This window comes from Bufo gargarizans, unplaced genomic scaffold, assembly GCF_014858855.1.
Source record: "Bufo gargarizans isolate SCDJY-AF-19 unplaced genomic scaffold, ASM1485885v1 original_scaffold_851_pilon, whole genome shotgun sequence".
NCBI classification, from domain to species: Eukaryota; Metazoa; Chordata; class Amphibia; order Anura; family Bufonidae; genus Bufo; species Bufo gargarizans.
In genome coordinates this window covers 37,049-57,961 of record NW_025334730.1, presented here as the reverse complement: position 1 = coordinate 57,961, position 20,913 = coordinate 37,049, and the positions used below count along the sequence as shown (strand labels likewise).

At 44.4% G+C, this 20,913-nt stretch overlaps 1 protein-coding gene across 1 annotated transcript; it reads right to left on the bottom strand.

Moving 5' to 3' along the window:
- Nucleotides 1-10,916: 10,916 nt before the first annotated feature.
- On the bottom strand, nt 10,917-16,227 carry LOC122924150 (zinc finger protein OZF-like). The gene is made up of 2 exons (XM_044275086.1): nt 16,168-16,227; nt 10,917-13,953 (listed from the first exon to the last, which is right to left on the bottom strand). The coding sequence occupies exons 1-2, from the start codon at nt 16,199-16,201 to the stop codon at nt 12,407-12,409; spliced, it is 1,581 nt and encodes a 526-aa protein (XP_044131021.1). The 5' UTR covers nt 16,202-16,227; the 3' UTR covers nt 10,917-12,406.
- Nucleotides 16,228-20,913: the final 4,686 nt, after the last annotated feature.

Sequence of the window (20,913 nt, the reverse complement as noted above, 5' to 3'; positions counted from 1 at the left end):
CTGAAGGGCTTAGGCAACCCTTGTCATGTGATGCAGGGGGCTGGTCTGGACCCCGGTACGTGACACTCTATTTCACCCCAATTACAGAATCAAGGCCTAATGTATAAAACATGTATACCTATGTATAAAACAAAATGAACACCCCAAAAGCAGTATTATTAGAACACTATTTCACCACAATTACAGTAACAATTCCTAGAAAGTGTTTAATAATGTCAAAAGGAGCTGGTTGGGGAAGGTTCAAGACAAGATGGGTGTTTTCCGAGTGTTGATCTTAGAACTATATGAAAATCCTACAGCCCAAATTCATACTCAAGGCTTTCTTTTAGAAACATTTATAATGCTGAAGCAAATAACTGTGGTGCTATATTACGAAGTAAGATCGCATTCAAACCACGGATTTCTTATCTGGAGGACTCATTTTATTGGGGATTTAAATCTAAATATAGGATCCAGGGAATCTAAAATAGTGTTGTTTGCCAATGATATCATACTCATTCTTGAGAACCCACCACCCAAGGCCCAAAATGAATAGTGTAGCTATGTATAGAAGGGGAAATTAGTGTTTTTTCTTCTTTTAGACTATTTATAACAGTTAGATACCAAAGCAGGTACTTAGCACAAATTTGAACTATATCACATTCGTAAAGTGTTGACATCTGCACTGCACACACATCTGTTAAGCAATATAGTGGAGTATTCAGTGCTCATCCTACTGGGGGCACTGAGCTATATACACTCACCTAAAGAATTATTAGGAACACCATACTAATACAGTGTTGGACCCCCTTTTGCCTTCAGAACTGCCTTAATTCTACGTGGCATTGATTCAACAAGGTGCTGATAGCATTCTTTAGAAATGTTGGCCCATATTGATAGGATAGCATCTTGCAGTTGATGGAGATTTGAGGGATGCACATCCAGGGCACGAAGCTCCCGTTCCACCACATCCCAAAGATGCTCTATTGGGTTGAGATCTGGTGACTGTGGGGCCATTTTAGTACAGTGAACTCATTGTCATGTTCAAGAAACCAATTTGAAATGATTCGAGCTTTGTGACATGGTGCATTATCCTGCTGGAAGTAGCCATCAGAGGATGGGTACATGGTGGTCATGAAGGGATGGACATGGTCAGACGCAATGCTCAGGTAGCCCGTGGCATTTAAACGATGGCCAATTGGCACTAAGGGGCCTAAAGTGTGCCCAGAAAACCTCCCCCACACCATTACACCACCACCACCAGCCTGCACAGTGGTAACAAGGCATAATGGGTACATGTTCTCATTCTGTTTACGCCAAATTCGGACTCTACCATTTGAATGTCTCAACAGAAATCGAGACTCATCAGACCAGGCAACATTTTTCCAGTCTTCAACAGTCCAATTTTGGTGCGCTCGTGCAAATTGTAGCCTCTTTTTCCTATTTGTAGTGGAGATGAGTGGTACCCGGTGGGGTCTTCTACTGTTGTAGCCCACCTTTCTTTCCCATTCTGACATTTAGTTTGGAGTTCAGGAGATTGTCTTGACCAGGACCACAACCCTACATGCATTGAAGCAACTGCCATGTGATTGGTTGACTAGATAATCGCATTAATGAGAAATAGAACAGGTGTTCCTAATAATTCTTTAGGTGAGTGTAAATGCTCGCTGTTTATCACAGAGGGAAAGCTTTAAGTAAGAGTTTTTTTGGATGCCACCCTGGATTTCTCTTATCCGCATAATAAGAGCGTGCCAAGGACTGATCAGAGCCAAATGTTTGTTTCTTTACTTTATGTACTTTTACCATCAGTTATTGTGAGCCAAAACCAGCAGTGAAGCCTCCACAGAGATCAGGTGTAATGATTCGATTTGCACCTCTTCTGTGTTTTTAACCCACACCTGGTTTTGAAACACATATATGAGCATCACTGGGTCACTGAATTCATGTTGGCATTATTTAGGGGTTAATTAACAGACGTGGACATCACAAGCGATTCCCACCATCGATAGATCACTCAGTTCCAGTATCTAGATAGGTTTACCCTTAAAGGGGTTGTCCAGGTTCAGGCTGAACCCGGACATATCCCCATTTTTACCCTGGCAGCCCCTGTGATCTCCTTTGCCCTGCGCGACTCTCGCATTTTTAGGAGATCCGATGGCGTATCGGGTTCTCCATGGGGACCGCCAGTCGGAGGCTTCCGCCCACCAGCACAGATGAGCCGGCTTTAGCGCTGCCTATAAAATGGCTAGGGCAGTACTAAAGCCGGCCCATCAGAGCCAGTGACATCACCAAATACACTGCTGGGCGGAAGCCTCCACCTAGCACTGTGTCGAGGTAAACAAACAAGCCCTTGCCCTTTTATGATCCAGCGCAAGGCAAGGGAGTGATCTGATGCTCATATCACAGGGGCTGCCAGGGTGGAAATGTGGGTATGTCCAGGTTCAGCTCTGAACCCAGACAACCTATTTAACCACTACAGGACCGCCGTACGCAGGATTGCGTCTTTGCGGCGGCCCTGTTATTCCTCCTGGACACGCCGGGGCATCATCTCGCAAGACGCGAGATTTCCTGTGAACGCGCGCACACAGGCGCGCGCGTTCACAGGTTCGGCCGGTAAGCGAGTGGATCTACAGCCTGCCAGCGGCGATCGTTCGCTGGCAGGCTGTAGATGCGATTTTTTTTTAACCCCTAAAAGGTATATTAGACGCTGTTTTGATAACAGCGTCTAATATACCTGCTACCTGGTCCTCTGGTGGTCCCTTTTGCTTGGATCGACCACCAGAAGACACAGGCAGCTCTGTAAGTAGCACTAAACACCAATACACTACACCCCCCTGTCACTTATTAACCCCTGATCACCCCATATAGACTCCCTGATCACCCCCCTGTCATTGATCACCCCCCTGTAAGGCTCATTCAGACATCCGTATGTGTTTTGCGGATCCGATCCATGGATCCGCGGATCCGCAAAACACATATGGACGTCTGAATGGAGCCTTACAGGGGGGTGATCAATGACATATAGCCCATATAGACTCCCTGATCACCCCCCTGTCATTGATCACCCCCCTGTAAGGCTCCATTCAGAGGTCCGTATGTGTTTTGCGGATCTACGGATCCATGGATCGGATCCGCAAAACACATACGGACGTCAGGGGGGTGATCAGGGAGTCTATATGGGGTGATCACCCCCTGTCATTGATCACCCCCCTGTAAGGCTCCATTCAGACGTCCGTATGTGTTTTGCGGATCCGATCCGTGGATCTGCAAAACACATACGGACCTCTGAATGGAGCCTTACAGGGGGGTGATCACCCCATATAGACTCCCTGATCACCCCCCTGTCATTGATCACCTCCCCTGTAAGGCTCCATTCAGACATTTTTTTGGGACAAGTTAGCTGAAATAGATTTTTTATTTATTTTATTTTTTTCTTACAAAGTCTCATATTCCACTAACTTGTGACAAAAAAATAAAATCTCACATGAACTCACCATACCCCTCACGGAATCCAAATGCGTAAAATTTTTTAGACATTTATATTCCAGACTTCTTCTCACGCTTTAGGGCCCCTAAAATGCTAGGGCAGTATAACTACCCCACAAGTGACCCCATTTTGGAAAGAAGACACCCCAAGGTATTTTGTGAGGGGCATAGTGAGTTCATGGAAGTTTTTATTTTTTGTCACAAGTTAGCGGAAAGGGAGACTTTGTAAGAAAAAATAAATAAAAAAATCATCATTTTCCGCTAACTTGTGACAAAAAATAAAAAGTTCTATGAACTCACTATGCCCATCAGTGAATACCTTAGGGTGTCTACTTTCCGAAATGGGGTCATTTGTGGGGTGTTTCTACTGTTTGGGCATTGTGGAACCTCAGGAAACATGACAGGTGCTCAGAAAGTCAGAGCTGCTTCAAAATGCGGAAATTCACATTTTTGTACCATAGTTTGTAAACGCTATAACTTTTACCCAAACCATTTTTTTTTTACCCAAACATTTTTTTTATCAAAGATATGTAGAACAATAAATTTTGAGAAAAATTTATATAGAAATGTAGTTTTTTTTGAAAAATTTTACAACTGAAAGTGAAAAATGTAATTTTTTTGCAAAAATTTTGGTAAATTTCGATTATAACAAAAAAAGTAAAAATGTCAGCAGCAATTAAATACCACCAAATGAAAGCTCCATTAGTGAGACGAAAAGGAGGTAAAATTCATTTGGGTGGTAAGTTGCATGACCGAGCAATAAATGGTGAAATTAGTGTAGTGCAGAATTGTAAAAAGTGGTCTGGTCATTAAGGGTGTTTAAGCTAGGGGAGCTGAGGTGGTTAAGTGATATACAGGTTGTATCAGAGTACCTCTTCCTTGTAATTTTTGGCAGCACTTTATATACAAGTAAATATACAGGAAAGAACGTTTCTTGACAATTTTTCCTCTACATTTTTTTTCCCCCGGTTTTGGGCGTATAATTGTCAGTCTGTAAAAGTCGTGTACTATTCGGACAACATCGTTCCCAGCAGCGACCAGACATCCTCTCCATGCTGTTCCAGAACCATTTTGGTGGTGTTTCCATCAATTTATGACATTTTCCTCTGAATCAGGCACCCTCCCCTCTTCAGAGCAGGTTCTCCCATTGACTTCCATTATATTGAGCACCCAAACATCCCGATGTGTTCAGCCTGAGCCCCCGAGCACTACGGTGCTCGATCAACACTAATGTTTTGTTCTCTCAATCACCAAAATAATCCACTGGCAATAGACGGCCTATCGATCTCATGGAGAAACAGGTTTATTTATGTGTTCCCTTCAGGATCATTCCCCAAGTCCTGAGAAAAATCAAACAGGAAAGTGCCCAAGCAATAGTGATTCTCCCATATTGGCCCAGGAGGGCTTGTTTCTCAACCGCATTAGATCTTTTGAAAGGAGAAACTTGGAAACTTCCCAATCAGCAGGACCTCCTGATACAACAGAGGTTTCTACATCAAAACCCGGTCAATTTACATTTAGCAGCATTGAGAATGAGAGGGAAAAATTTCTATCGAGGAAGTAATTAGCATGCTCATGGCAAAAAAAATTCTCGACTGTCAAAATATATTCCAGAGTATGGAAGATCTTTGTTAAATGGTCTAATCAGAGAAGCCTACCTGTGGACTCACCATCATCAATCTTACAATTCTTACAGGAAGGTTTTCAAAAACATCTCAAGCCTAATACTCTGAGTTATTTTTTTTTCTAAACTAAGTCCTACTTTTCATAGACCTGTTCCATCATGGGATCTTTCATCAGTCCTTAAACATCTGTCTCATCCTCCTTTTGAACCCTTGGAAAATGTGGACTTGAAGTATCTCTCTTATAAAGTTCATTTTTTTTTGTTGCTATTACCTCTGCAAAAAGGATTAGTGAGCTACAAGCTTTATCTCATAAAGAGCCATAATTAAATATACTTTCGGACTGCGTTATCTTAAGAACAATGCCAGAATTTTTAGCCAAAGTACCTACAAAATCCAATATAAATCATGAACTAGTTCTTCCTGTTTTTTCTTCACAGGATTCTTTTTCCTTATCTCCTCATCCACTGGCTGTAAGAAGGGCAATTATGGTATGTCTAGAGAGAACCAAGGTGCATAGATCTTCTGAAACATTGTTTCTTCAATTTGCCACCGAATCCTTGGGTCATAAAGCCTCAAAGTCAACACTTGCACGTTGTATTATTAGAGAAACGATAAAAGAGTGCTATATTTTGGAGGGATTAGACTCACCTCTAGAAGTAAGGGCCCATTCTACAAGATCAACAGCTGCCTCATGGACGGATGTTGGTCGTGTACCACTAAATCAGATTTGAAATTCAGCAACTTGGTCATCTCCTTCCACCTTTGTTACAATACACATTACAGGCTAGACATTTTGTCTGCTGAGGCCTCGGTCTTTGGAAATAAAGTGCTTGAATTGGTGGTAAGCAGTTAGAGCCCTCTCTATTTTTTCTTATTGCTTTGGTTTCCCATGGTGCTGCCGTAGAACGATCAGTAAAGGGTAAATTTACTTACGTGAAATTTTCATTTCCTGGAGTCCGTAGGCAGCGCATATTACCTCTCATTGAAGTGTTATTGCTTCATAAAAATACATATGTGCTATGGTGTAATCCCTCTTTATAGCTGAAGGGGGTCAGTAATCCGATAGGTTAATTAATTGTTCACTGCTCGTTAATGTGTCTCTTCTATTAAACCTAGTAAAGGGGATATTAACCCATGGAGCTGCCTACGGACTCCAGGAAAGTAAATTTACCACTTTACCATAAATCTATGGCACAACCAGATATTCTCTTCACAGATAGGCTGGACAAGAAAGAGTCGGGGTAAGGCTTTTTTCACATTAGCGTTAGGATTGTACTAACACTAGCACACATGTGCCGCCAGAAGTCCGCTCTGGCCCTATTCACTATAATGGGGAGGGGTCGGATAGACGGCCGGACAAAAACCACAGGAATTCCGGCAGCATACGTGTCCTAGCGTTAGTACGGATCCAGCAGGCTGTTCCCCTGTCGGACAATCCTAACGCTAATGTGAAAGAAGCCTAAGAGCAAATATATTAACCTCTACCGCGTCACTTCAGGCGGAGTGTAGTCATTAGCCCGCTGGCGCTGATATCGTGTCATATCCTGTATGCACATAGACAGCGAGCGGGAATCTCTGCTCGCTGCTGTGGTGGCAAACCAACCTTCTGATGTGATGTGGTGTCCTAATAGTTCTGAAGTTGAGTGAGCCGGCTCGAGGTCAAGACACAGAGACACATGCAATATGTGTTTCTCATAATGACCTTTTTTTTATTGTAACGAGCAGTGCACGTATTTATACCCAGACAAATGCAATAAAACCGTCCTAGTGTAGACAAGCTTTGAGTTACTATGTTTGGTTTGAGATAAGAAAATGAATGGTCAGCATGGGTGGATTAGGGGCCCACCATGGACTCCTGCCTTCCAAGGCTAAATCCCCCTTATGTAAGTGCAGGTTATACATAGATTTAAAATGAATACATCTACAAAATGCTTTTCCTCACACTGCTGTGAGCGTCTATGGATGATATGTGTGTCCCTGCTGAGCTCACTGATAGCCCAGAAAGCAGCGGTTACCACCTCTCCACCATGTATCATGTGCAAATAGAAAGCAGCAGTTGAATAGTAACCATGGCTTTCTATATGCACAGGGTGTGTGATGGAGAGGCGGTAACTGCTGCTTTCTATATGCACAGGGTGAGTGATGGAGAGGCGGTAACTGCTGCTTTCTATATGCACAGGGTGTGTGATGGAGAGGCGGTAACTGCTGCTTTCTATATGCACAGGGTGAGTGATGGAGAGGCGGTAACTGCTGCTTTCTATATGCACAGGGTGAGTGATGGAGAGGCGGTAACTGCTGCTTTCTATATGCACAGGGTGAGTGATGGAGAGGCGGTAACTGCTGCTTTCTATATGCACAGGGTGAGTGATGGAGAGGCGTTAACTGCTGCTTTCTATATGCAGAGGGTGAGTGATGGAGAGGCGGTAACTGCTGCTTTCTATATGCACAGGGTGAGTGATGGAGAGGCGGTAACTGCTGCTTTCTATATGCACAGGGTGTGTGATGGAGAGGCGGTAACTGCTGCTTTCTATATGCACAGGGTGAGTGATGGAGAGGCGGTAACTGCTGCTTTCTATATGCACAGGGTGAGTGATGGAGAGGCAGTAACTGCTGCTTTCTATATGCACAGGGTGAGTGATGGAGAGGCGGTAACTGCTGCTTTCTATATGCACAGGGTGAGTGATGGAGAGGCGGTAACTGCTGCTTTCTATATGCACAGGGTGAGTGATGGAGAGGCGGTAACTGCTGCTTTCTATATGCAGAGGGTCTGTGATGGAGAGGCGGTAACTGCTGCTTTCTATATGCACAGGGTGAGTGATGGAGAGGCGGTAACTGCTGCTTTCTATATGCACAGGGTGAGTGATGGAGAGGCGGTAACTGCTGCTTTCTATATGCACAGGGTGGAGTGATGGAGAGGCGGTAACTGCTTGCTTTCTATATGCACAGGGTGAGTGATGGAGAGGCGGTAACTGCTGCTTTCTATATGCACAGGGTGAGTGATGGAGAGGCGGTAACTGCTGCTTTCTATATGCACAGGGTGTGTGATGGAGAGGCGGTAACTGCTGCTTTCTATATGCACAGGGTGAGTGATGGAGAGGCGGTAACTGCTGCTTTCTATATGCACAGGGTGAGTGATGGAGAGGCGGTAACTGCTGCTTTCTATATGCACAGGGTGAGTGATGGAGAGGCGGTAACTGCTGCTTTCTATATGCAGAGGGTGAGTGATGGAGAGGCAGTAACTGCTGCTTTCTATATGCACAGGGTGTGTGATGGAGAGGCGGTAACTGCTGCTTTCTATATGCACAGGGTGAGTGATGGAGAGGCGGTAACTGCTGCTTTCTATATGCAGAGGGTGAGTGATGGAGAGGCAGTAACTGCTGCTTTCTATATGCACAGGGTGAGTGATGGAGAGGCGGTAACTGCTGCTTTCTATATGCAGAGGGTGAGTGATGGAGAGGCAGTAACTGCTGCTTTCTATATGCACAGGGTGAGTGATGGAGAGGCGGTAACTGCTGCTTTCTATATGCACAGGGTGAGTGATGGAGAGGCGGTAACTGCTGCTTTCTATATGCACAGGGTGTGTTATGGAGAGGCGGTAACTGCTGCTTTCTATATGCACAGGGTGAGTGATGGAGAGGAAGTAACCCCAGCTTTTTATATGCACAGGGTGAGTGATGGAGAGGCGGTAACTGCTGCTTTCTATATGCAGAGGGTGAGTGATGGAGAGGCGGTAACTGCTGCTTTCTATATGCACAGGGTGAGTGATGGAGAGGCGGTAACTGCTGCTTTCTATATGCAGAGGGTGAGTGATGGAGAGGCAGTAACTGCTGCTTTCTATATGCACAGGGTGAGTGATGGAGAGGCGGTAACTGCTGCTTTCTATATGCACAGGGTGAGTGATGGAGAGGCGGTAACTGCTGCTTTCTATATGCACAGGGTGAGTGATGGAGAGGCGGTAACTGCTGCTTTCTATATGCACAGGGTGAGTGATGGAGAGGAAGTAACCCCAGCTTTTTATATGCACAAGGTCTGGAAAAAGAGTGCAAAATGAAAAAACCCATGCCTCATCCTCCCAAAATGTAGGTAGCAGCACCAGCCATGCATCCAGTAGTAGTAGTAGGACACAGTTCACCTTGGCTCCCGAAAGGTGCAACATTATTATTGAGGGCAAAGATGAGATTTTGAACGGGGTGGCTCACTCCTCCTCTCAGTCACAGCAGGATGACATGGAGGTGACTTCTAAGCCTGACACGGTGCCTTAAAGCCAAGGGTCATATCATTCCTCCTGCTCCTCCTTTGTAACCCCAGAGAAGCCTTTTAATTGAATCCTGTGACCACTGCCTTCTCCTAGTTGGAGGCCTTCTCTTTTCCTAAGAATAGGTAGCAAAACCCAGCACGCTCCACTGAGGATAGTCTAAAGAGTCACCCTGGTGATGAGTTGTGCAAGAACAGTCAGCATTATTTCTCCCACAAATAAAGCCATCCCTGCCTTCTAGTCTCATGTGGAGGAGAACGTGGGCCACTCCTTGCAGTTCTCACTATTCAGCAAGGTGCATGCCAAGGTGGACAACAGAAATCAACTATTAAAGACCTTCACAAAGGCAAATCTCCTGGCCCTGGTGACTACAGGAATTTGTACAGTGCTGATAGAACAATTTACTGGTCCTCTACGGAGCTATTACTAAAACGTCCTTCGCAAAGGTTTGATAGTAGATTCTTAAAGAAAAAATTCCTAATGACCAAGTCCATATCAAGTGTTTTCCTTCATAGTCGTTGATATGAAACTAGCTAATAGATTGCCTTCCCCGATTCTTAATATAATCAGTAAATCCCAGGTAGGATTTGCTGGGGGATGAATGGCTCTTACATCCCCCGTAGTCCTGATGGCTGTAGACCGGGCCTCACACTGTCCAGGTGAGTATTCCACATTGCTAGCACAAAGAAAGCGTTTAATAATATCAGGAGGAACTGGCTGGAGAAGGTTCAAGACAAGATTTGTGTTAGGAATAGTTTCAGAGTGTTCGTCTCAGACCTATATGAAAGTCTGACAGCCCAAATCCATACTCAAGGCTTTCTTTTAGAAACATTTATAATGACCAAGGTGATAACTCCCCTTACTATCTAATATAGCCTTCAAACCACAGGTACTTAGCACAGATTTAAACTATATCACATTCGTAAAGTGTTGACATGTGCAATGCACACCCATCGGTTAATCACTATACTGGAGTATTCAGTGCTCATCCTACTGGGGGCACTGAGCTATATTGATGCTTATCACAAAGGGAAAGCTCTAAGCAAGAATTTTTTTGAACACCCTGGCTCTCTCATATCCGTGTAACAAGAGCCTGCCAAGGACTGGTCAGAGCCAAGTGTTGACTTACTTTATATGCTTTTATATGATATAACTGTTGCTGTATCTGCATGTGCCTTTTATATCACTGCTATTCTTCAGTAAGCCATTTATTCACTTAGCCATTGTTTAAGCCTATTTATTCCCGTATCTCAGAATTCACAATAAGACAGTATATACAGAAATTGTTGGGTCTAGAGAAGAGATACATGGAACAACACAAATACTTTGACAAATTAAACCATTTTATTGTTAAATATTAATCAAGGACAAAAATGGCCCAGTCTATGACAATACACTCAATGGTTTGGCTCAGAAAACCTTGGGAAACACTGAACACAACTTAAAGGGAACCTGTCACCAATAAAATGCATATTTATCTGCAGGCACCATGTTATAGGGCAAGAGGAGCTGAGCTGATTGATATATAGTTTTATGGGGAAAAGATTCAGTAAAACATGTAATTTATGAATCTATATTCCTGCTCATTATGGGCTTTGAAGTCAAGGAAGCTGTCCTATCAGTGATTGACAGCTAGCTCTGTATACACAGTCATAGAGGGCAGGCTGGACTTCACAGCCCAGAAGGAGCAGGAATTCAAATGAATGATATACAAGTTCTACTTAATATTTTCCCACAAAATATCAATCTTCTCAGCATCTCCTCCTCTATAACATGCTGCCTGCAGCTCACACACCATGTTCAACGTGACAGGTTCCCTTTAAGGTGGGAGCACATGAAGCAAGTCAGAGCAGTAGACGATCACACAGGATTTCACTTTTAACGTTATCAATATTATTAAAGCAGCAAAGTTTTTTCATGCTCATTTTAGAAATTTATGATATACCTGAGATAGGGGACCCACCCCTTGAGTTCTGCAGCTATCTCTAATATGAGGGTCCTCTGTCCCACTACCATATCCAAGCTGAAAATCTGGTCTGGTTTACAAAAACAGCCAAACTCCCTGCACTACTGTTTCTGTGATGCCCATAGAAGTGAATGTGAGGTAAAGATACAGCATAGTGCAGTAATCCTGACTGTATCTGTAACCAGGCCTCCTCTCCGCCTGTGGATACGTCATAAATGTCCGAGATGAGAAAACCGATTTAACTGTAAGATTTAAAATACAGGATTTATCAAATGATTTCTAAAAGACGTCACGAGGCATCAATAGATCTTTTATATCCAATTGTACAACCTGAAATGGTAACTGTAAATCACCCAAAGAAATGTTATTTGGCTAGATTCTGACCATAAAGCCGTATAACTGTGCTGATCTTGTGCAATTACATTTTATATGATTTTTGTTTTAGTATTATTCCCCACAGCCGGGGATTGGTGTTTTATTGAGAGATAATCTAAAAAAAAAAAGTTTATAAAAAAAAATTGAAAAATGCATATTCCAAAAAATAAAAATAAAGTATGGTCTAATCATTATTTAACAAGCACAAACGAAATGAGAGGGCCACCTATCGGCCAGTACTTATCTGACATACAAAATAATAAGGCTGAATTCACACTTTAGCTATTTGGTCAGTTATTGTGAGCCAAAACCAGTAGCGAAGCCTCCACAGATATCAGGTGAAATGATTCGCACCTCTTCTGTGTTTTTGACCCGCACCTGGTTTTGAAACACATATATGAGCATCATTTGGTCACTGACTTCATGTTGGCATTATTCAGGGGTTAATTAACAGATGTGACATCACAAGCGATTCCCACCACCGATATATCACTCAGCTCCAGTATCTAGGTAAGTTTACCATTAAATCGCAGAAATGTACATATGTTGCCATGTAGCCCCGGTTATTTATGTTATGTCTGTGAATACCAGAGTTTAAAGTTCTTTTTTTTTTTTTGTATTGTAGCATTTCCCATATTTAAAACACCTTATAAAGTTTCTTCTGAACTCATGAGCTTTGGTATTTGATTTCCGTACTAAAAGTTTTTCACATATAAAACATCAAAATGTCTTCTCTCTTGTGTGAATTCTCTGATGCCTCTTAAGTATGAAGTTAGTAGTAAAACATTTGCCACATTCTGAGCATGAAAACGGCTTCTCTCCTGTGTGACTTCTCTCATGCTTCTTAAGTATGCATTTAGTAATAAAACATTTCCCACATTCTGAGCACGAAAACTGCTTCTCTCCTGTGTGATATCGTTGATGTGCAACAAAATATATTTTATCTTTAAAACATTTCCCACACTCTGAACATGAATATGGCTTCCCTGCTATATGACTTCTCAAATGGGAAACAAGTTGTTCTTTCTTTCGAAAACATTTCCCACATTCTGAACATAAATACGGCTTTTCTCCTGTGTGACTTCTCTCGTGTGTAATAAGATATGATTTATCACTAAAACATTTCTTACATATTGAACACGAATATGGCTTCTCTCCTGTGTGAACTCTCTTATGGGAAACAAGATGTGATTTCCATTTAAAACATTTTCCACATTCTGAACATAAATAAGGCTTCTCTTCTGAGTGAATTCTCTCATGTGCAATAAGATATTCTTTATGTGTAAAGCATTTCCCACATTCTGAACAAGAATACAACTTATCCCCTGTATGAGATTTCTGATGTCTAACAACATATGATTTCCTTGTAAAATATTTCCCACATTCTGAACATGAATATGGTTTCTCTCCTGTGTGACTTCTCACATGGAAAACAAGTTGTGCTTTCTGTGTAAAACATTTCCCACATTCTGAACATGAATACGGTTTCTCTCCTGTGTGACATCTTTCATGTGTAACAAGTTGTGAAGTAGTGTTAAAACATCTCCCACATTCTGAACATGGATATAGCTTCTCTCCTGTGTGAGTTCTCTCATGTCTAACAAGAACTGATTTATTTGCAAAGCATTTCCCACATTCTGAACATGAATAAGGCTTCTCTCCTGTGTGAATTCTCTCATGGGAAACAAGACTTGATCGCTGTGAAAAACATCTCCCACATTCTGTACATAAATACGGTTTCTCTCCTGTGTGACATCTCTCATGGACAACAAGATTTGATTTGGTGGTAAAACATTTCCTACATTCTGAACATGGATAAAGCTTATTTCCTGTGTGATAGCTCTCATGTCTAATGAGATCTGATTTATTTGTAAAGCACTTCCCACATTCTGAACATGAATATGGCTGCAATACCGTGCGATTCCTCTGATGTGTATCAAGAAGTGAAATATCTGTAAAATGTTCTGAATATAAATATGGTTGTTCTCCTGCGTGACGTCTCTTATGTTTAACAAGATGTGATTTATCTGTAAAAGATTTCCCACAAGTGGAACATGAATACAACTTCTCTCCTGTGAGAATTCCTCTGTGTGTAGAAGCTCTCTCATAATTAGGGGTATTATATGACAGATCTGTATTGTGAAGTCCTGGATATAGTTTAACGGTAGTGAGGTTTTCTCCTGGAAAGTGCAGCATGATATCTTCTTCTTCTACATTATAATTTAGTGATGACATGAAGTTTCCCTCAGAATTCTCACTGGGATTTTCTGTGAAGGTAAAAATTTGAATTTTTTTTATTTATTTTTTTGCCAACCACCGAACAGACAAATTTATAACATTTCTATTAGGCTCGAGGTGGATCCAGCAGGAACTAAAGGTTCATTCACTTTGGATCCACCACTTTTTTTTTCCCAAACATGACTCAGAAATATGAAAAACCCAACCATGTCTGGCAATCAAGCCCGCCTTCTACATGTTCCGAGGCCTGCCACAGCAAAAATTCTATTAATCTCCTATAGGCTGCAATGTTAAATCATTACAGTACATGGAAGAAGCGATCAGACGAAACTCAAATCATTAGGCCTCATTGTCATGTCCATGAATTCAGCCTGAGATGTGTGCTTCATCTCATGACACATTATCTTGTTAAATGTAGACTATGGCCCTCCTCAGATTGTCTATTAAATACATCTTAGACCTGATGAGACCGGTGTAATTACTTTAAAACTCCAGGTCAGCCTGTATAATCCTTTTTTGAACATTTTCTTGTCCAATATTAAAATGGGCATATTATGACTCTGGCCACAGAATGCGAGTTCTCATCAGTCCTCTAGTCACAAGCTAATCTTAGTCTCTGTCCACCTATAGCTTAATGGACAAGCTAGAGCAGTGGGAATGGAATAAGACTGGATCTTCTTACACCAGCCTAAATAGTGATCCCCGCTGGTGTACGATGTGCCCGAATTATTAAGAAGTCATGATTTTGGGGCATCTTCAGGAGTTCTGTGCAGCTGAGAAAAAAAAACTACTGCTGTCAGGAAGATGGAGTAGATTTCTGGTCTAATGTTTGCCAGTTTTCTGCTGCACATGTTGTTAAATGAGTTGGGCAGCAGAGATGTTGGTGCAGGGGAAACAGGAGGCGCCACTGAGTGACTGCAGGTCCGAGACAGGCCGGAGAGAGCCTTAAGCCTAGGACTACACTTGTTGTGACCCCCCCCCCCCCACCCCTTTCACAGGATCGCTGAGTAGCGGTGATCCCAAAGAAATGAATGGGATCACCAAGGCAGTCGCAAGAAATCCAACAGCTACTCAGCGATACTGGCCGGGACAGGTGTCGCACGACCAGTGTAGCCCTGGCCTAAGGGAGTTATAAAAGTGTAGCTCAGTAGCAGCTACCTACCTCAGAGACAGACCCACTGCGGCCGGCTCCTGGAGGAGAATTACTCCAGCAGAAAACCTCCTGAGATCCTTCAGGTAAATGGAGCTTATTTATATGTCTGACTTATAAGGCAAATGCAGGGACCTAACTTGATGTGTAAAGAGTAAGTTGTGGAGCTCCTCCATTACATGTCACTGCACACACGTGTACACACTGCACATGACGGGTCTTACCTTGTGATATAAGAGGCTGGTGCTCCTCCATTACATGTCACTGCACACACGTGTATACACTGCACATGACGGCTCTTACCTTGTGATATAAGAGGCTGGTGCTCCTCCATTACATGTCACTGCACACACGTGTATACACTGCACATGACGGGTCTTACCTTGTGATATAAGAGGCTGGTGCTCCTCCATTACATGTCACTGCACACACGTGTATACACTGCACATGACGGCTCTTACCTTGTGATATAAGAGGCTGGTGCTCCTCCATTACATGTCCCTGCACACACGTGTATACACTGCACATGACGGCTCTTACCCTGTGATATAAGAGGCTGGTGCTCCTCCATTACATGTCCCTGCACACACGTGTATACACTGCACATGACGGCTCTTACCTTGTGATATAAGAGGCTGGTGTTCCTCCATTACATGTCACTGCACACACGTGTATACACTGCACATGACGGCTCTCACCCTGTGATATAAGAGGCTGGTGCTCCTCCATTACATGTCACTGCACACACGTGTATACACTGCACATGACGGCTCTTACCCTGTGATATAAGAGGCTGGTGCTCCTCCATTACATGTCACTGCACACACGTGTATACACTGCACATGACGGCTCTTACCTTGTGATATAAGAGGCTGGTGCTCCTCCATTACATGTCACTGCACACACGTGTACACACTGCACATGACGGCTCTTACCTTGTGATATAAGAGGCTGGTGCTCCTCCATTACATGTCACTGCACACACGTGTATACACTGCACATGACGGCTCTTACCTTGTGATATAAGAGGCTGGTGCTCCTCCATTACATGTCACTGCACACACGTGTATACACTGCACATGACAGGACTTACCTTGTGATATAAGAGGCTGGTGCTCCTCCATCATGGCCTCCTTGTACAGGTCCTTGTGTCCTTCTATATACTTCCACTCCTCCATGGAGAAATAGACAGTGACGTCCTGACACCTTATAGGAACCTGACAACACAATGACACCGTCATCACCCAGACCCCTCCAGTGCTGTTACTGGAGAATTTCCCAGCATTCCCAGCAGTGTCACCTCTCCAGTCAGCAGCTCCATCATCTTCTGGGTGAGTTCTATGATCTTCTGCTTATGTATCAGGGGGTGAGGGGGAGGCTCTGTGATGGGGTGAGGGGTCCTGCTCCGCCCTCCTGACTCCTGGAGATGGATGATGGGAGTCACACAGTCCCCCGATGTCTTCTTCACTATTGTGTACTCCTGTGGATGGAGAGAGACACTTAGGGAATAAACCCTTCAGGGGCCATGTGCTCTCCTCCGGCCCTCTCCTCCTGGTACAACGTGCCTACTTACCTTCTCATGGCTCCTACAACATGACTATTGGTCACTGGTCACATGATACATCACTCACCATATTGGGGGCTGATCTTCAGGTTCTCCGTCACTTGGAAGGTCTGGAGGCCGTTCTCCAGGACCCTGGACTCTTCCTATCACTTCCTATGATGGATTCTCCTTCCCGATGTCTGACTTGTTACAGAATACAATACAGAGGAGAGAAATCTAGAAAAGTTTACCTCTCCGCTCAGCAGGGAGATGATCTCCAAGGTGAGGTCTAATATTCTTCTGCTGATCTCCTTCCTGTCCATCCTTGGTGGCTCAGTGAGGAGAAGAATCGTATTGCTGGTTTTCTTCATCCCTCCGGAAAAAAAAAAAAAGGAATAAAGGTTAATCAGTGAGTCCCATGTCTCTGATAATGAGGCCGAGAGAAGTACAACTCATCCCCATAACTGAGACCCTCATAAAGCTGCACTGACGGGAAAACCCTGAGCTCCGGGTGTATCTAAGCTCCGGGCAGTGCAGTGTGTGGAGGCAGAAGACTATGAGCTCTGTATGTATCTAAGATATTACAGACGGAAACCTGAACTATTTTTCTTACACATCTTTAGTTCCCCAGCTTTCCATGGTGCAGAAAAGGGGCAGGACGGGCACAGTGCCTAATGATATCAGTCAGTGGGGATACACAGCCCCCCTCCCCCCCCCCCCACCTTCAGTTTCCCACAGTCCTCACCATTCCTGATTACTATCAGAAGTCATCAGTGATCCCTCAGTGACCTGCACCAAGAAGTAACACCACAGTCAGGTGCAATACTAGGATGTGACCACCAGAGGGCAGCCTGATACTGAAAAACCAGCACATACAGCCAGAGGTTACTGGAGTCACTGCCCCGATAAATTAATATATTTAACCCCTTAATGACCGCTGATGCGGGACTCCTAAGGCGGTCATTAATGGGCTTTTTTCTAGGCCACTGTGTTTCTAAGATGGACTAGAATACGCGCTGCAGGGGTCTCCTGTGCAGGACAGAGCGGGGGCTCGGCTTTCATATGACAGCCAGGCTCCTGCTCTAACGGCCTGAGTCAGCAGAAACACCGATCCACGTCCTCCATTACATGTCACTGCACACACGTGTATACACTGCACATGACGGCTCTTACCCTGTGATATAAGAGGCTGGTGCTCCTCCATTACATGTCACTGCACACACGTGTATACACTGCACATGACGGCTCTTACCCTGTGATATAAGAGGCTGGTGCTCCTCCATTACATGTCACTGCACACACGTCTATACACTGCACATGACGGCTCTTACCTTGTGATATAAGAGGCTGGTGCTCCTCCATTACATGTCACTGCACACACGTGTATACACTGCACATGACGGCTCTTACCTTGTGATATAAGAGGCTGGTGCTCCTCCATTACATGTCACTGCATACACGTGTACACACTGCACATGACGGGTCTTACCTTGTGATATAAGAGGCTGGTGCTCCTCCATTACATGTCACTGCACACACGTGTACACACTGCACATGACGGCTCTTACCTTGTGATATAAGAGGCTGGTGCTCCTCCATCACATGTCATGCACACACGTGTATACACTGCACATGACGGCTCTTACCCTGTGATATAAGAGGCTGGTGCTCCTCCATTACATGTCACTGCACACACGTGTATACACTGCACATGACGGCTCTTACCTTGTGATATACGAGGCTGGTGCTCCTCCATTACATGTCACTGCACACACGTGTATACACTGCACATGACGGCTCTTACCTGTGATATAAGAGGCTGGTGCTCCTCCATTACATGTCACTGCACACACGTGTATACACTGCACATGACGGGCTCTTACCCTGTGATATAAGAGGCTGGTGCTCCTCCATTACATGTCACTGCACACACGTGTATACACTGCACATGACGGCTCTTACCTTGTGATATAAGAGGCTGGTGCTCCTCCATTACATGTCACTGCACACACGTGTATACACTGCACATGACGGCTCTTACCTTGTGATATAAGAGGCTGGTGCTCCTCCATTACATGTCACTGCACACACGTGTATACACTGCACATGACGGCTCTTACCTTGTGATATAAGAGGCTGGTGCTCCTCCATTACATGTCACTGCACACACGTGTATACACTGCACATGACGGGCTCTTACCTTGTGATATAAGAGGCTGGTGCTCCTCCATTACATGTCACTGCACACACGTGTATACACTGCACATGACGGCTCTTACCTTGTGATATAAGAGGCTGGTGCTCCTCCATTACATGTCACTGCACACACGTGTATACACTGCACATGACGGCTCTTACCTTGTGATATAAGAGGCTGGTGCTCCTCCATTACATGTCACTGCACACACGTGTATACACTGCACATGACGGCTCTTACCTTGTGATATAAGAGGCTGGTGCTCCTCCATTACATGTCACTGCACACACGTGTATACACTGCACATGACGGCTCTTACCTTGTGATATAAGAGGCTGGTGCTCCTCCATTACATGTCACTGCACACACGTGTATACACTGCACATGACGGCTCTTACCTTGTGATATAAGAGGCTGGTGCTCCTCCATTACATGTCACTGCACACACGTGTATACACTGCACATGACGGCTCTTACCCTGTGATATAATAGGCTGGTGCTCCTCCATTACATGTCACTGCACACACGTGTATACACTGCACATGGCGGCTCTTACCATGTGATATAAAGAGGCTGGTGCTCCTCCATTACATGTCACTGTACACACGTGTACACACTGCACATGACGGCTCTTACCTTGTGATATAAGAGGCTGGTGCTCCTCCATTACATGTCACTGCACACACGTGTATACACTGCACATGACGGCTCTTACCCTGTGATATAAGAGGCTGGTGCTCCTCCATTACATGTCACTGCACACACGTGTATACACTGCACATGACGGCTCTTACCTTGTGATATAAGAGGCTGGTGCTTCTCCATTACATGTCACTGCACACACGTGTATACACTGCACATGAGAGCTTTTACCCTGTGATATAAGAGGCTGGTGCTCCTCCATTACATCTCACTGCACACACGTGTATACACTGCACATGACGGCTCTTACCTTGTGATATAAGAGGCTGGTGCTCCTCCATTACATGTCACTGCACATACGTGTATACACTGCACATGACGGCTCTTACCTTGTGATATAAGAGGCTGGTGCTCCTCCATTACATGTCACTGCACACACGTGTATGCACTGCACATGACGGCTCTCACCTTGTGATATAAGAGGCTGGTGCTCCTCCATTACATGTCACTGCACACACGTGTATACACTGCACATGGCGGCTCTTACCATGTGATAAAAGAGGCTGGTGCTCCTCCATTACATGTCACTGCACACACGTGTACACACTGCTCATGACGGCTCTTACCGTGTGATATAAGAGGCTGGTGCTCCTCCATTACATGTCACTGCACACACGTGTATACACTGCACATGACGGCTCTTACCCTGTGATATAAGAGGCTGGTGCTCCTCCATTACATGTCACTGCACACACGTGTATACACTGCACATGACGGCTCTTACCTTGTGATATAAGAGGCTGGTGCTTCTCCATTACATGTCACTGCACACACGTGTATACACTGCACATGACGGCTCTTACCCTGTGATATAAGAGGCTGGTGCTCCTCCATTACATGTCACTGCACATACGTGTATACACTGCACATGACGGCTCTTACCCTGTGATATAAGAGGCTGGTGCTCCTCCATTACATGTCACTGCACACACGTGTATACACTGCACATGACGGCTCTTACCTTGTGATATAAGAGGCTGGTGCTCCTCCATCATGGCCTCCTTGTACAGGTCCTTGTGTCCTTCTATATACTCCCACTCCTCCATGGAGAAATAGACAGTGACGTCCTGACACCTTATAGGAACCTGACAACACAATGACACCGTCATCACCCAGACCCCTCCAGTGCTGTTACTGGAGAATTTCCCAGCATTCCCAGCAGTGTCACCTCTCCAGTCAGCAGCTCCATCATCTTGTGGGTGAGTTCTAGGATCTTCTGCTCATGTATCAGGGGGTAAGGGGGAGGCTCTGTGATGGGGTGAGGGGTCCTGTTCCGCCCTCCTGACTCCTGGAGATGGATGATGGGAGTCACACAGTCCCCCGATGTCTTCTTCACTATTGTGTACTCCTGTGAATGGAGAGAGACACTTAGGGAATAAACCCTTCAGGGGCCATGT